Below are 17,505 nucleotides of genomic sequence, written 5' to 3' on the forward strand. Positions count from 1 at the left end.
AGTTGTCATACACTTTTCTGTCATGACTGATTTAGCACAGTTGAGAAAACATATTTATTGTGATGTGATTCTTGGACAAAGCCTGAGCCCTCATTCCCCCACTTGCCTTTTGGCCCTTTATGTTCTGTCAGAGCATTCAGACGTTTTTACAGAGCTCTCAAATTGCTGAGTGCTCCGAGGAGAAATCAGCATCCTCATTTCAGGCCTGTAGCCCTGAGGACTGGCCTCTTGTAACCTCCTCCTCTGGGCCCTTCCGAATATATGACTTGACTGCCCGCCAGAGTCGTCACTGGAACGTGCAGTTGCGACTCAGAAGAGGAAACCCTTGCAGCCTCAGCAAGTTTTGCTTCAGCTTGGGTTTTTTGCTTTGTGCTGCTGTGCATCTCTGAATCTGTTGGAGGTTGTGCAAAGCTGATGCGGTAGAGCGTGTGATTACAGAAGCGGGTTACACGGCAGGGTTAATGCTGCTTCCGGGTGTAACGCTACCCAGGCCCTTAATCATGTTGCTGCCTTTCAGTGCAGTTTGTTACTTCCTTTGAATGCTGACAGCAAACAAGCAGGGTCTCATCATAAAGAAGAAATACAGGTTCCCACTCCAATCTTAACTTGCAACAGGAATTTCCGTCTTGTACACATCAGCTGCAAGCCTGGCGCTGAGAAGTGAGATATATAAAGCTGCTGATGTGTGTAGGTATCAGATGAGAACCTTTCAGGAGCTCAAAAGGACTGCCTACCTGTGTAAGTACATGGCTGTGCTTTAAAATTTCAGTTTGTTGCTGAAAACTTTGTGTGATTTCATTGTGATTTTCAGTATTTCCATTGTAAATCTTTGCTTTGTCAGCCTTGCCTAAATGCCCCAAATTTAGAGGGGCAGAATGCTTTCCAGTTGCTCTTAGTGAAAGTTCATTATAAATGTGCTCTATCCCTCTTCTTTTGGGCTGCTTTAGTGGTCTGTTTTCTGTCTCTGGGCATTTCTCTCTGAGAGATGTTGACCATTTCATGACTTTCTACTTTTTTTCCCCCCAAACTCTTGTCTGTTTCTGTAAGAAGATAAGGTGGCCAGCAGGATGCAAAGGTGCAGGAAATTGTATCATAGTATCAGTCAGGGTTAGAGGGGACCACAAGGATCATCTAGTTCCAAACCCCCCTGCCATGGGCAGGGACACCTCACACTACATCAGGCTGGCCAGAACCTCATCCAGCCTGGGCTTAAACACCTCCAGGGATGGAGCCCCAACCACCTCCCTGGACAACCCATTCCAGGGCTTCACCACTCTCATGGGGAAGAACTTCCTCCTCACCTCCAGCCTGAATCTCCCCACCTCCAGCTTCATTCCATTCCCCCTAATCCTATCACTACCTGAGAGCCTGAGAAGTCCCTCCCCAGCCTTCTTGGAGGCCCCCTTCAGATACTGGAAGGCCACAATGAGGTCACCTGGGAGCCTTCTCTTCTCCAGACTGACCAGCCCCAACTCCTTCAGTCTGTCCTCACAGGAGAGGTGCTCCAGCCCTCTGCTCATCCTCGTGGCCCTTCTCTGGACACCTTCCAGCACCTCCAGATCCCTCTTGCCATCAATCTTGTCTTGACCAACAAGGGAGAGTCTTTTAGAATTAGATTTCTGGGAGGCTTGAAAGTTGTTGGTTTTTTCTATCAATTATCCCTTCTCTGCAGCCTCGTTTTATTTTCTGTGTTTCTTTTCTGAATTCACTTGCCTGTGTCCTTTTTGCCCTTGTTAACCTCCTCACCTCTCCTGTCTTCTTTTATCTGGCATGTTCTTTGTTTCTTTTTCTTGGTATCTGTGCAAGAGATATTTTTTACCCACCAAATATTTGTACTGACAGTGTTTCAGTGAGTAAAACAGCTAATTAGTGTCTTTAGCTTCCAGTTTATGCAAGTATTCAAGAGGGGACTGGATGTGGCACTTGGTGCCATGGTTTAGTCATGAGGTCTCTGGTGACAGGTTGGACTTGATGATCTTTGAGGTCTCTCCCAACCTTGGTGATTCTGTGATTCTGTATTTGCCTTGCATGATCTGCTAAAATCAGCAGCTCCTTAATAAATGCACTTAATAATCTTTCCTGGTGCAGTTATGTGCAGTGAGACTTTTCAAGGAACACTGGGACTGTAGGGCAAGTTACTTAAAACCTGAGTAACATGAATGCATTTCTCATAAGCCTGAAAATGGCTGTGCTTGACAAGCTTGTAATTTGAGAAAGATTTTGTTTCAAGGACTTAGAAAGCAGGTGCAGGGAAGTCATTGTGCCCCTGTACTCAGCACCTTGAGTCCTGTGGCCAGTTTTGGGCCCCTCAGTTTAGGAAAGTTGTTGAGTTGCTGGAAGGTGTCCAGAGAAGGGCAACAAAGCTGGGGAGGGGTCTGGAGCACAGCCCTGTGAGGAGAGGCTGAGGGAGCTGGGGTTGCTTAGCCTGGAGAAGAGGAGGTTATGGGGAGACCTTCTTGCTGTCTCCAACTCCCTGAAGGGAGGTTGTAGCCAGGTGGGGATTGGTCTCTTCTGCCAGGCAACCAGCAGCAGAACAAGAGGACACAGTCTCAAGCTGCACCAGGGGAGGTTTAGGCTGGATGTTAGGAAGAAATTCTTCATAGGAAGAGTGATTGGCCATTGGAATGTCCTGCCCAGCGAGGTGGTGGAGTCACCATCCCTGGAGGTGTTTAGGAAGAGACTGGATGGGGTGCTTGGTGCCATGGTTTAGTTGATTAGATGGTGTTGGGTGATAGGTTGGACTTGATGATCTTGGAGGTCTTTTCCAACCTGATTAATTCTGTATTCTGTAACTGTTTATGCAGGTGTTTGCCTTGCATGGTCTGCTAAAATCAGCAGCTCCTTAATAAATGCACTTAATAATCTTTCCTGGTGCAGTTATGTGCAGTGAGACTTTTCAAGGAACACTGGGACTGTAGGGCAAGTTACTTAAAACCTGAGTAACATGAATGCATTTCTCATCAGCCTGAAACATGGCTGTGCTTGACAAGCTTGTAATTCGAGAAAGATTTTGTTTCAAGGACTTAGAAAGCAGTCAATAAAATTTATTATGGTTGTAAGCAACTTCTGACACCCTTGACCTCAGTAGGACTATGTGATGCAAAACTGGAAAGAAACAAGGATGAATCAGCCTTATTGCTTCTTTGGGTACATCCTAATAATTGCTCCCATGGAGTTTCTTGCAACACACACACAGAGTAACAAAGTAGGCAGTTACCTCTCTCTTGCACATACTATCCTTCTACCCTTTATTTTATGGCATTTTTGTGGGTCTATATGGGCACAGCAATGAATTCTACTTACCCTCTACTACTGACATACCTGAAGTGGAGCAATAATCTGTTTTCCCACTGCACTCCTCTATTACTGGAGCTATTAGCTATACCTAGATTAGGATCATGTCATATCCTTCCAGGCCTCCCACAGAGAGTGTCAGTGTAGGGATGGAAATATCCTGATTTCCCAAGTCACAGTCTTTGACATGAATCTGTTTCAACACTGTTTTCTTAGTGGGTTGTTTTCTCTGTCAGCTGTGTGTAAATAATACTCTGAGCAAAATTAGTATTTGTCAAAGCCTTGGAAGCAGGTTTTTCTCTGCTGTGGCGTTTTGATACTTTTAGTTCACCTGTTTTGATAGTCACTAATTGATCTTTGTTAGCATTCAACGTAACAGAAGTGAAAACATTGTTTTGAGTCAGGATTGTTTTTCTTCCAGTCTGGGGTTAAAGAAAAAGGAAGAAAAGGCAGAAAGTTTTCTGCAAAACCTACTCTGAATAAACAATCCATTACAGCCTGAGAGGTCTTTGACAGTTCATTTGAGTGTGGAAACTCTGGGAATCCATTGTCAGTTCAAGAGGGGTTTGGATGTGGCACTTGGTGCCATGGTTTAGTCACGAGGTCTCTGGTGACAGGTTGGACTTGACGACCTTTGAGGTCTCTTCCAACCTTGGTGATTCTGTGATTCTGTGATCAAATGCCAAAAAGGGCACCAAGTCCACCATAGTTTTAGGCCTCAAGTACATACAGAGCAGTATTTTTGCAGGATAATGAAGGGCCAGGAAACCAGAACATGCATGTAGTCCCAGGAGAATGAGGACTTGGGGCAGGAGAGTAGTGCCAGATATCATCTGGTGCAGATAGTTCTGCAGCAGGGCATTGGTTTCAAAGTCTTACAATGACCAAGTCCTTTTTTACTGCAAAGATACAAACTTTTCCTGCAAAGGAATTAATGTTCATGCATGATTTGGTACTGTGCAAAAAAAACACCCCAAAACAAAACCAAAAAACCCAAAGGGTGGCATTAAGGAATAGTCTAAATTACTATCATGTCTTGGAGCTGGTGGCAAAGCCTGGTGTAACAAGCCTGGGCAAATGAGGCTGGGGAGAGGTCTGTAGCATAAGCCCTATGAGGAGAGGCTGAGGGAGCTGGGGTTGCTTAGCCTGGAGAAGAGGAGGCTCAGGGGAGACCTTCTTGCTGTCTCCAACTCCCTGAAGGGAGGTTGTAGCCAGGTGGGGGCTGGTCTCTTCTCCCAGGCAACCAGCACCAGAACAAGACACAGTCTTCAGCTGTGCCAGGGGAAGTTTAGGCTTGAGGTGAGGAGAAAGTTGTTCCCAGAAAGAGAGATTGGCCATTGGAATGTGCTGCCCAGGGAGCTGGTGGAGTCACTGTCCCTGGAGGTGTTCAGGAGGGGATTGGACGTAGCACATAGTGCTATGGTTTAATTGATGACCGCTGAGGTCTTTTCCAACCTTACTGATTCAATGATTCTATGATTCTGTGATTCTGTACCTCCTAGATCAAGCATGGAGCTTAGTCATGAAATCTGAACAGCTGTCTGTTCGAGGTTCCCAAAGCAGAGGGATCTAGTCTTCTGTTCCAGACCTTTGGAGTCTTGCACGAGAAGTCGACGAGTGATCAGAGGCGGAGAAAATAAAACCAGACACTTGATATAGGATATGTAAAATAGGCTGTAAAATAGCAACAGAGAGAGGAAAAGGCAGTTGGACAATTTTGCACAGGTAAGCAGCCTAGCTGGGCTTCAACCAACAAAGCTGAAGAAAAAAAGACAACCCAACAAACAAAAAACAAAGCCAACCCCCCCTGGTATTATGCCATGGGCCACGGAATGATTCTAGATAACCATAATGTGTCTTGATTTCTGGCAGAGAATAGAATAGACTTAACCAGGTTGGAAAAGACCTTTGAGATCAGCAAGTCCAACCTACCACCCAACACCATCTGATCAACTAAACCATGGCTTCAAGTTCCCCATCCAGTCTCTTCCTAAACACCCCCAGGGATGGTGACTCCACCACCTCCCTGGGCAGCATATTCCAATGGCCAATCACACTTTCTATGAAGAACTTCTTCCTAACATCCAGCCTAAACCTCCCCTGGTGCATCTTGAGACTGTGTCCTCTTGTTCTGGTGCTGGTTGCCTGGGAGAAGAGACCAACCCCCACCTGGCTACAACCTCCATTCAGAAGGTCTCCCCTGAGCCTCCTCTTCTCCAGGCTAAGCAACCCCAGCTCCCTCAGCCTCTCCTCATAGGGCTGTGCTCCAAACCCCTCCCCAGCTTTGTTGCCCTTCTCTGGACACCTTCCAGCAAGTGAACATCCTTCCTAAACTGAGGGGCCCAGAACTGGACACAGGACTCAAGGTGTGGCCTAACCAGTGCTGAGTCCAGGGGCACAATGACTTCCCTGCTCCTGCTGGCCACACTGTTCCTGATACAGGCCAGGAGCAAAGACTGCAGCTAGCATAGTGAAAAAGCTGTCAGGAAGTTGTTCACAGTACTATGTTATTTTTTTTTACTTCTTTGCACTTCTTGTGTTACTAGGTAAAGTTTCAGTAACCTGCAGTGAGTTCCTGTGTGTGTTGAAAAGAGGAACTATACCAATCATGTGTCCCTCCACAAAGAACTCAGAAATGATCAAGTCAATGCTTTTGGTAGTGCAAGAAGGAGAAGTGCTAAATGTCTTGTGAAGGCTTGTGGGAAAGATGTCATTGTGCTCACATCCCAGCTCCCTTGCTGCCAAGAGCAGTAGGATACGTGAGCTCTACCTCAACAAGAAGTGCATAAACTGCTTCAAAAAATGTTGCTACATAAACTCCTCCAGTCCCAGCATACTGAGAGAGCTGTATGTGGTTCCCCTCATGGGAACTGGAGGAAGGCCCAACAGTCAGAGCTCAAGAAGATCCATTAGGCTAATCTGGGTAAATTCATTCAATAAATCCAGTGTTATGTACTGACCTTTGATGATCTATGGCCTGGGAAAACCTGAGCTAGTCTGGGTAGTAGGGAAGTATCTAAACTCTTAAGTAGGATAGCAGAGCATAGCATAGCATAGCATAGCATAGTATAGAATTAACCAGGTTGGAAGAGACCTCTGAGGTCATCAAGTCCAACCCATCATCCAGCACTATCTAATCAACTAAACCATAGCACCAAGCACCCCATCCAGTCTCTTCCTAAACACCTCCAGTGATGGTGACTCCACCACCTCCCTGGCCAGCCCATTCCAATGGGCAATCACTCTTTCTATGAAGAACTTCTTCCTAACATCCAGCCTAAACCTCCCCTTGAGACTGTGTCTTCATGTTCTGGTGCTGGCCACCCAGGAGAAGAGACCAACCCCCACCTGGCTCCAACCTCCCTCCAGGTAGTTGTAGACAGCAAGAAGGTCTCCTCTAAGCCTCCTCCAGGCTAAGCAGAGGAGGCTCAGGTAAGTACAAGGGAATATATCATAATTCCCACTTCCACTGCTTTTGATGCAGTGAGGAAACCCTAAGGTGGTAATTACTGCTACATCACCTTCTCTACACAACATCACTGAATGCATTGCATTAATAACAGAACTCTGTAATTACATTAATGATGATGTCTTGACTTCTAGTTTGGTTTTCATGTTTTGTTATGGACTACTTGCAGGAATCCTTAAATATCCTGGAATATGGTGGAAGCAATACTGATAGATCTCTTCAGCCTCCCAGCCAACTTGCAGAACAACATCCAAGGAGTACTATATAACACACTGGAGTCTCTTGAGAAATGCTCTTCCATCCCTGCTCCATTTGTTTATGTCATGTGTTGCCATAGGGAGGGGAGTGAACAGAAAGGTGAACAAGAGTCCTTGCTTCCAGCTCTGAGAAAGTTTCAGAGCCTGAAAAGAAGACTGGAAGTGGTACATGCTCTGAGTACAGCTGCTGCTTTGTATACCATCAAACAAAGACTGGATGAAAAAGACTTAAGCATTATTAAAGTGATCCTTTCATCCTTAAGGAAAGACATAATGAAGGTCTACATAGCCCATCTCTTTACAGCAGTCTACCAGTTTGAATTTGAGGATTTGCAGGTGGCATCTGATTGTGAAAACCTACAGAGAGCTGACCCTCAGAGTGAAGGGCAAATGCAGGATGTGGCCCTCATCCAAAGTGAGATTCAGCTGTACTTGGAAAGCCTGCCAAGCCTGAATGGGGAGCTCACCATTCTCAGATCTTCTCTGATCCCAGGTAAAAAGAATCCCACCTAACAGATTTTATAGACTATTCCCAAGTATACTTCAAGGCAATTGCAAAATGGGTAAGACTTGGAAATGTCTTCAGGCAGCAAGTAACTCTGTATGATGTTGCAATGATGCATCATGTCCATAAGAGGGGGAAGTGTCAACAGAGATACAGCAAAAGCCTGGCAAGTCTGTTCCAGGCCTGGGGGATGATCAGGTGAAAGACAGGCCCAGGTTTAGTGAGAGCATGGCTGCAGGCACTCAAACCTCTCATCTCTGTGGGAATTACATAGTGAGAGTTACTGTTGCTTTCTGAAAAGGCAGAATCACAGAAATATAGGACTTGGAAGGGACCTCTGGAGATCATCTAACCCAGTCCTCCTGCCAGAGCAGCTTCACCTAGAGCAGGCTGCACAGGACAGTGTCCAGGAAGGTTTTGAATAACCCCTGGGCAGCCTGTTCCAGTGCTCTACCACCCTCAAAGAAGTTCCTCCTCCTAGTTATATGGAATTTCCTGTGTTTTGTGCCCAGTTACCTCTTGTCATGTCTCTGGGCAGCCACCCTTTAAGTATTTATAATCACTGATAAGATCTCCCCTCAGTCTTTTTCTCTAGGCTAAAAAGCCCCAAGTCTCTCTCCTCTTGAACACCTCCAGGGATGGTGACTCCACCACCTCCCTGGGCAGCACATTCCAATGGCCAACAACTCTTTCTGTGAAGAACCTTCTCCTCACCTTGAGCCTAAATTTCCCCTGGCACAGCTTGGGACTGTGTCCTGTTGTTCTGGTGATGATTGTCTGGGAGAAGAGACCAACCCCCACCTGTCTCCTTTCAGGCAGTTGTAGAGAGCAATAAGGTCTCCCCTGAGCCGCCTCTTCTCCAGGCTAAACAACCCCAGCTCCCTCAGCCTCTCCTCATAGAGCTTGTGCTTGAGACCTCTCCCCAGCCTCATTGCCCTTCTCTGGACACGTTCAACAGTCTCAATGTCCTTCTTAAATGGAGGGAACCAGAGATGGACAGCTTGATTGACTGATTCCATATCTCCTCCGTATAAAACACATGGAATATCTGGACTGTTTTGTCTTGAAAACAACCATTTCTTTTCTTTTTTTTTTTTTCCCTTTTGCCTTGACAGATGATATCTTCCTGCATGGGTTCACCACAAGGACAGGTGGCATCTCCTACATACCAACCCTAAGCTCCTGCAACCTCTTCAGCAGTTCCAAGCGGAGGGACCCACAAGTTGTTGTTAAAGAAAACCTCCGCCGGCTGGCTCATGCTGCAGGATTTAACCCAGAGACTTTTCACAGAGTCAAGGTACCTTATCAGACAGTGGATTTATGTAAATGCATCAAATCTCCCTTCATGTGTCACTGCCTAAAACTGTAGGCATTTCAGAACAAGAGGACACAGTCTCAAGCTGCACCAGGGGAGGCTTAGGCTGGATGTTGGGAAGAAGTTCTTCATAGAGTGATTGGGCATTGGAATGTGCTGCCCAGGGAGGTGGTGGCGTTACCATCACTGGAAGTGTTTAGGAAGAGACTGGATGAGGCACTTGGTGCCATGGTTTAGTTGATTAGTGTTGGATGAGAGGTTGGACTCGATGATCTCAAAGTCTTTTCCCACCTGGTTAATTCTATTCTATTCTATTCTATTCTATTCTATTCTATTCTAGTCTAGTCTAGTCTAGTCTAGTCTAGTCTAGTCTAGTCTACTCTATTCTATTCTATACTATTCTACTCTATTCTATTCTATTCTACTCTACTCTATTCTATTCTACTCTATTCTATTCTATACTATTCTACTCTATTCTACTCTATTCTATTCTATTCTATTCTATTCTATTCTATTCTATTCTATTCTATTAATTCATGAGTCTTACCTGACTCAGCAAGAACCTGTGAGAAGCAGGACCCTCCAAACCCTTATGCCAGCAATTGATCTGTGGCACTAGCCCTCAAAACTACCTACCATTGGGCACTGTATGGGAGAAGCACTGTTTCCTCTAAGTATATGCTGTCATTTAACTTACCACAGAGCAGAGTAATCTGCTAAATGATCACAGCATTTGCTTCTAAAAGAAAAACACACCATCACTTTTGTGGTGGCTTTCCACTGATACATCTCTGTGACATTTTGACAAGGGAGTGCCTGGTTCCCACGTGTAACCACCTGAGCGTTTCATGCCAAAGAACAATCCTTGCATTAGTCAGAAGTGAGTCTTTTGGCTACCATATCACTGTGTATGTTCTGCTTTTGTCTTGACAGATTGATCATGCTAATGCTGTGTGTGTTATGGGGAAGACAGAGCCTGACAGCTATGATGGAATAGTTACGAACCAGAAAGGTGTTACAATAGCAGCTCCAGGAGCTGATTGCATACCTGTGCTCTTTGCTGATCCTGTCAGAAAAGCCTGTGGTGCTGCTCATTCTGGTAGGAATTTTAAATTCATAGAATCATGGAATCATAGAATCAATAAGGTTGGAAAAGACCTTAGAGATCCTCAAGTCCAACCTGTCACCCAACACCTCATGAGTACTGAACCATGGCACCAATTCCCACGTCCAATCCGCTATTGAACACCTCCAGGGACAGTGACTCCACCACCTCCCTGGGCAGCACATTCCAATGGCCAACAACTCTGTGAAGAACTTTCTCCTCACTCCCAGTATAAATCTCCCCTGGCACAGATTGAGGCTGTGTCCTCTTGTTCTGGTGCTGGTTGCCTGGGAGAAGAGACCAACGCCCACCTGGCTACAACCTCCCTTCAAGTAGTTGTAGAGAGCAAGAAGGTCTCCCCTGAGCCTCCTTTTCTCCAGGCTAAGCAACCCCAGCTCCCTCAGCCTCTCCTCACAGGGATGTGCTCCAGACCTCTCCCCAGCCTTGTTGCCCTTCTGTGGAGACATTCAAGTGTCTCATTATCCTTCTTAAATTGAGGGCCCCTGAACTGGACACAGGACTCAAGGTGTGGCCTAACCAGTGCAGAGTCCAGGGGCACAATGACTTCCCTGCTTCTGCTGGCCACACTATTCTTGATGCAGGCCAGGATGGCATTGGCCTTCTTGGCCACCTGGGCACACTGCTGGCTCATGTTCAGCCTACTGTCAACCAGTACCCCCAGGGTATATATATTCATTAATTTGTTACCTTTAACAATAACACAGACATTAGCTACTATAAAGAGATGACTTATAAACCTTTTTTTTTAACCTTTCATTTTTCATAGGGTGGAAAGGCACATTGCTAGGAGTTTCAATGGCCACAGTAAATGCCATGGTATCTGCATATGGCTGTAACCTGAAAGATATCCTTGTGGTGCTGGGCCCCTCTGTAGGACCTTGCTGCTACAGACTTCCTCATGAATCAGCAAAAGAATTTCACAGAATTGATCCAACGTGTGTGAGACTCTTTGACTCTGCAGATCCATATATTGATATTAGGAGAGCAACAAGGTAAGCCTGCTGAGTGGACCAAAGAGGAATTCCCTCACAGTTACCAATAATTATAGAATCATAGAATCAGTGAGGTTGGAAAAGACCTTTGAGATCATCAAGTCCAACCTATCACCCAACACCTCAGGACTAACTAAACCATGGCTTCAAGTGCCACGTCCAATCCCTTTTTGAACACCTCCAGGGTCAGTGACTCCACCACCTCCCTGGGCAGCACATTCCAATGGCCAATCACAATTTCTGGGAAGAACTTTCTCCTCACCTCGTGTCTAAACAACGCCCCCCCGGCACAGCTTGGGACTGTGTCCTCTTGTTCTGCTGCTGGTTGCCTGGGAGAAGAGACCAACCCCCACCTGGCTACAACCTCCTTTCAGGGAGGTGTAGACAGCAAGAAGGTCTCCCCATAACCTCCTCTTCTCCAGGCTAAGCAACCCCAGCTCCCTCAGCCTCTCCTCACAGGGCTGTGCTCCAAACCCCTCCCCAGCTTTTTGCCCTTCTCTGCACGTGTTCAAGTGTCTCAATATCCTTAAATTGAGGGGCCCAGAACTGGACACAGGACTCAAGGTGTGGCCTAACCAGTGCTGAGTCCAGGGGCACAATGCCTTCCCTGCTCCTGCTGGCCACACTGTTCCTGATGCAGGCCAGGATGCGATTATTTTGATAATGTATTTTCCAACGCTACTATGGTGATAGTCAATGGAATGGAATGGAATGGAATGGAATGGAATGGAATGGAATGGAATAGAATAGAATAGAATAGAATAGAATAGAATAGAATAGAATAGAAGTTAATTGAATTGAATTAACCAGGTTGGAAAATACCTTGGGGATCATCGAGTCCAACCTATCACCCAACACCATCTAATCAACTAAACCATGGCACCAGGCACCCCATCCAGTCTCTTCCTAAACACCTCCACTCATGGTGATTCCACCAGCTCCCTGGGCAGCACATTCCAATGGCCAATCACTCTTTCTGGGAAGAACTTCTTCCTAACATCCAGCCTAAACCTCCCCTGGTGCAGCTTGAGACTGTGTCCTCTTGTTCTGCTGCTGGTTGCCTGGGAGAAGAGACCAACCCCCACCTGGCTTCAACCTCCCTTCATGTAGTTGTAGCAAGCAAGAAGGTCCCCCCTGAGCCTCCTCTCCTTCGGGCTCATCATCTTCAAGTACTATCCACTGCTTTTTCAGATCAACAAATGTTATCTTTGAATCAATGTTCACTTTTGCTGGGTTTCAACTATTATTTAACTGATATGTTGTTAATTTATGATGATAGGTTGGACACAATGATCTTGAAGGTCTCTTCCAACCTGATCTATTCTATTCTATTCTGTTCTATTCTATTCTATTCTGTTCTATTCTAATCTATAGGCAAATGTTCAACTTAAATGTGATTTTGCTGGCTACAGAAAAGCAATTATCTTAGTCTGATACTGGAAGTAAAAAGAAAAGCCAATGAAAGTCTCAATCACAAGAGTGGCACAGTTTGTTCACTTGGTACTTGATGTGTTGTTTGAATGAGGGTGTCTTAATGAATGTGGAGAATCACAACAAACATTGTCTTCTGGGTTTTTTCCTTTCTTTAAGGATTCTTCTGGAGAGTGGTGGGATTCTTCCTGAGAACATCCAAGATGATTCTGTCACAGACCAGAACCAGAATGTCACTTTCTGCACTGCATGTCACCCTGAGAAATTTTACTCTCACTTCCGTGATGGCACCAACTTTGGGACACAGATTGGCTTCATATCCATCAAAGACTGAGGTATTATCTCTTACTCTCCACTGGTATTTAGACAAATCTTGGGCACTGTGTGATGTCCTGCTCTCCTCATAGGTGTTCTCCCTCCTTCCTTTCACAGACTTGCGATAGGGAATTCACTGGTCTTGAGATTGTCTTGCTTCTTGCCTTCCCTGCCTTTTGGAGGCAAGAATCAATGTCTGGAGTGTGCAGCCAATAATTCTTGTGTGAGACAGGGTGCAAAGGCAGCAAGCACAACCCACATCAGTGACAAAGCTCTTCTGTGAAATTAGATGCAAGCTCTTACCTTCTGGAACCTTCTTGAAAAAAATCATTCCCAATAAGCTCACTGTTTAAAGAAGGTGGTGAAATCACCAAATGCCAACCTTATCTTCTGGGTGTGACTCTGATTGTTCAGAGAATATCCAACTGTTTAGTTTGAACTAAAGGTCAGCTGTACAGAATTAAAGTGGCTGGTATTTTTCTTTGCATTAAAGAAGAGCTCCAGGATGCAAGGGTTTTTCCTGTGGAAAACAAATTTGAAAGTGAGAAGCAGGAAAACCCCTGCACTGGGTTAGGAACTGGCTGCAGGGCCGAGCCCAGAGAGTGGTGGTGAATGGTGCCACATCCAGCTGGCAGCCAGGCACTAGTGGTGTGCCCCAGGGATCAGTGCTGGGCCCCAGCCTGTTCAATATCTTTATTGATCTGGACCAGGGGATTGAGTCCATCATCAGTACATTAGATGGTGTTGGGTGATAGGTTGGACTTGATCTCAAAGGTCCTTTCCAACCTGGTTAATCCTATCCTATCCTATCCTATCCTATCCTATCCTATCCTATCCTATCCTATCCTATCCTATCCTATCCTATCCTATCCTATCCTATCCTATCCTAATGTATTCCATTCCATTCCATTCCATTCCATTCCATTCCATTCCATTCTATTCAATTGTACCTTAACTTTATACTTTTGGTGCTCTCTAATGTCCACTGAGATGGTTTCAGCAATGTCCAGTTATTAAAATGAGTATCTAAAAAGGGGAGTGAATCCAGCCTCAGTTAATTTTACTTACCAATAGTTGGCTTATCTGTTTTACTAAGCAAATCCTAAGGGTGCACTCTTTTCTCTGGGCCCTAAAGAATTCGCCTCTAGACATTAGAATTGACTTGATAGTGCTTGACACATAAACAGTGAGAGATTCCTCACAGGAAAACGACGCCGACTGGAAGGTGCAGAGCTGCCAAGCACAAGCCTCGGGGCAGCTGTCCCCGTGAGCTGCTTTCCGTTCTGAACGCACTGATTCTGTGCTGCTCTGTCCGCTAGAGGCCAGTGCTCGCTCACGCTGCGCCGCCGGCCCTGCCGGTGCTGCAGGGAGGGGTTTGCAGATGATGCATTTTGCAAAGCTCTGTGCACCATGCACTTCTGCTTTTGCCTATATAATCACCTCCTAAGGAATTATTGATTGATCCTATTGGCAGGGAATAGAATAGAATAAACCAGGTTGGAAGAGACCTTCAAGATCATCGCGTCCAACCCATCAACCAATCCAACACCACCTAAACAACTAACCCATGGCACCAAGCACCCCATCAAGTCTTCTCCTGAGCACCTCCAGTGATGGTGACTCCACCACCCCCCTGGGCAGCCCATTCCAATGGCCAATCACTCCCTCTGTATAGAACTTCTTCCTAACATCCAGCCTAAACCTCCCCTGGTGCAGCCTGAGACTGTGTCCTCTTGTTCTGGTGCTGGTTGCCTGAGATAAGAGAACAACCTCTGCCTGTCTACAGCCTCCCTTCATGTAGTTGTAGAGAGCAATAAGCTCTCCCCTGAGTCTCCTCTTCTCCAGGCTAAGCAATCCCAGCTCCCTCAGCCTCTCCTCATAGGGCTGTATTCCAAACCCCCCACCAGCTTCATTGCCCTTCTCTGGACACGTTCCAACAAGTCAACATCCTTCTTATCCAGCATCTGTCCTTTAATCTGTTTTTCTCCTTTTGGTTTTGCTGTGATTCAGAGGAGACCAGATTAATATTTCCTTGCTCTCTGGGGAAGAGACTTTAACAAGCTTTCTTTCTCTTTGGAAGTGGTCTTTCTCAGAGAAGAGCCTGGTTCTGAGGATGCTACCCTCTCACTGTAGCCATAGAATCATAGAATCAATAAGGTTGGAAAAGATCTCAGAGATCATCAAGTCCAACCTATCACCCGACACCTCAGGACTAAGTAAACCATGGCACCAAGTATCATAGTATCAGTCAGGCTTGGAAGGGACTACAAGGATCATCTAGTTCCAAACCCCCTGCCATGGGCAGGGACACCCCACACTACATCAGCCTGGCCAGAGCCTCATCCAGCCTGGGCTTAAACACCTCCAGGGATGGGGCCTCAACCACCTCCCTGGACAACCCATTCCAGGGCTTCACCACTCTCATGGGGAAGAACTTCCTCCTCACCTCCAGCCTGAATCTCCCCACCTCCAGCTTCATTCCATTCCCCCTAGTCCTATCACTACCTGAGAGCCTGACAAGTCCCTCCCCAGCCTTCTTGTAGCCCCCTTCAGATACTGGAAGGCCACAATAAGGTCACCTGGGAGCCTTCTCTTCTCCAGACTGAACAGCTCCAACTCCTTCAGTCTGTCCTCACAGGAGAGGTGCTCCAGCCCTCTGCTCATCCTCCTGGCCCTTCTCTGGACACCTTCCAGCACCTCCAGATCCCTCTTGGAATAGGGGCTCCAGAACTGGAGGCAGGACTCCAGGTGGGGTCTCACCAGAGCTGAGCAGAGGGGGAGAATCCCCTCCCTTGCCCTGCTGGCCACACTTCTCTTGCTGCAGCCCAGGATCTGATTGGCTTTCTGGGCTGCAAGTGCACACTGAGAGCTCCTGGTGAGCTTCTCCTCCCCCAGCACCCCCAAGTCTCTCTCCTCAGGGCTGCTTTCCAGCCACTCACTGCCCAGCCTGGATTTGTTGTGCCTGGGATTGCCTCCACCCAGCTGCAGGACCCTGCACTTGGTGTTGTTGAACCTCCTGAGGCTGGCTTGTGCCCACCTCTCCAGCCTGTCCAGGTCCCTCTGGATGGCCTCCCTTCCCTCCAGCCTGTCTGCTGCACCACACAGCTTGGTGTCATCAGCAAACTTGCTGAGGGTGCACTCAATGCCACTGTCCATGGCACCCACAAAGATGTTGACCAAGCCTGGTCCCAGGACTGATCCCTGAGGGACTCTGCTTGTCCCTGGCCTCCACTGGGACATGGAGCCATGGACAGCCACTCTTTGGGTGCCACGTCCAATCCCCTCTTGATAGTTAGTCATGAGGTGTTGGTTGATAGGTTGGACTTGATGATCTCTGAGGTCTTTTCCAACTTTATTGATTCTATGATTCTATGATGTTCATATAATTATATGGGCACTGACAGACTTATCTTGCTTTACTTGGTAAATAAACCTCACAACTCTCTTCACCTTTCAGTTTTGTCCCTTTACTTGGTATTTAAGTGTGGGCACTTGTGGGCACTGACTGATGCAGCAACAGAGTGAGTAAGGTGCCTTTTCCTTCTTCTGTCTCTGTTCTGGGGGCAGTAGCACCACATAATCCTCAGTCTCTGCACCTGAAGCTCAGCCAAGACTTGTCTAACAGTGCCCTTCACTTAACCCTCCTCCCTTGTGGATTAAGAGCATTGCTTTCAACAGCAGCTGAATAGCTTGGTTTTGTGAGGTACTGCTTGACAGCTGGGGCATCCTGGGTGCACATGTCCCTGCTGTTGGCCCATCTCACCTCAATGATGCTTTCAAACTAATGCATTTCAAGTAAAAGCTCTTGCAGTCGTAGTTGCTTTACCACAGTTCAGTATGTTAAGTCACAGTAACATGATACTGATCTTAAGCCCTGGCTTGTTCACACCTGCTTATGAACTGCTACAGAGGCTTTTTGTTTAGAAAAATACCATTTCTGGGTCATGGGAGGGCTGTGGAAGCTGCAGAGCATGTCAGAATGAGCAGAAACACCAAAGGCTCTACCTTTGAGAACACTTAATTGTTACCACAATTGTTGCTCATTATTTCTTCTGCAGTGAATTACCTAGACTGTAAACCTGTCAAGACAGGAAGCAGCCTTTTGTACTTGAGGTACTAAGGGGGAGAACTCCACCACCAAGAAGAAAACAATAATAATGTTCAGCCCCCAAACAGGCTGGCCTCAGTGTCTTACTCAAAAGGAGTCATTGCTAAAAAAGGCATTTTAAGTCTGGTACCAAAAAAGCCTAAAAAAACTAACCCCCCCCAAAAAGAAACCTAAAGGGAAAAGTGTAAAGGAAGGGCATGATAAAAAATAAACAAGATTGTTTCACAGCTGTTTATTTACTTTTCATTCCTGTTGTTGCCCAGTAAAGGAACCAAGCAGACTCGTGTGGCCAGCAGGAGCAGGGAGGACATTCTGCCTCTGGACTCAGCACTGGCTAGGCCACACCTTGAGTCCTGTGTCCAGTTCTGGGGCCCTCAGTTTAGGAAAGAGGTTGAGGTGCTGGAAGGTGTCCAGAGAAGGGCAACAAAGCTGGGGAGAGGTTTGGGGCAGAGTCCTGTGAGGAGAGGCTGAGGGAGCTGGGGTTGCTTAGCCTGGAGAAGAGGAGGCTCAGGGGAGACCTTCTTGCTCTCTACAACTCCCTGAAGGGAGGTTGTAGCCAGGTGGGGGTTGGTCTCTTCTCCCAGGCAGCCAGCACCAGAACAAGAGGACACAGCCTCAAGCTGTGCCAGGGGAGGTTAAGGCTGGATGTTAGGAAGAAATTCTTCCCAGCAAGAGAGATTGGCCATTGGAATG

The 17,505-nt window shown here is 46.6% G+C and overlaps 1 protein-coding gene across 1 annotated transcript; it reads left to right on the forward strand.

The window, feature by feature from the left end:
• Positions 1-572: 572 nt before the first annotated feature.
• LACC1 (laccase domain containing 1) lies at positions 573-13,025 on the forward strand. The gene is made up of 6 exons (XM_009907560.2): positions 573-738; positions 6,933-7,513; positions 8,641-8,822; positions 9,774-9,939; positions 10,733-10,958; positions 12,549-13,025. The coding sequence occupies exons 2-6, from the start codon at positions 6,955-6,957 to the stop codon at positions 12,721-12,723; spliced, it is 1,308 nt and encodes a 435-aa protein (XP_009905862.1). The 5' UTR covers positions 573-738; positions 6,933-6,954; the 3' UTR covers positions 12,724-13,025.
• Positions 13,026-17,505: the final 4,480 nt, after the last annotated feature.

Source organism: Dryobates pubescens, chromosome 7 (genome assembly GCF_014839835.1).
Source record: "Dryobates pubescens isolate bDryPub1 chromosome 7, bDryPub1.pri, whole genome shotgun sequence".
In the NCBI taxonomy this organism is placed as follows: Eukaryota; Metazoa; Chordata; class Aves; order Piciformes; family Picidae; genus Dryobates; species Dryobates pubescens.

Bases quoted from the DNA above. Each gene is read 5' to 3' on its own strand.
- LACC1 (XM_009907560.2), top strand. From the start codon at position 6,955: ATGGTGGAAGCAATACTGATAGATCTCTTCAGCCTCCCAGCCAACTTG. The intron at 7,514-8,640 runs GTAAAAAGAATC...TTGCCTTGACAG, and splicing joins CAGATCTTCTCTGATCCCAG to ATGATATCTTCCTGCATGGG. The intron at 9,940-10,732 runs GTAGGAATTTTA...CATTTTTCATAG, and splicing joins CTGTGGTGCTGCTCATTCTG to GGTGGAAAGGCACATTGCTA.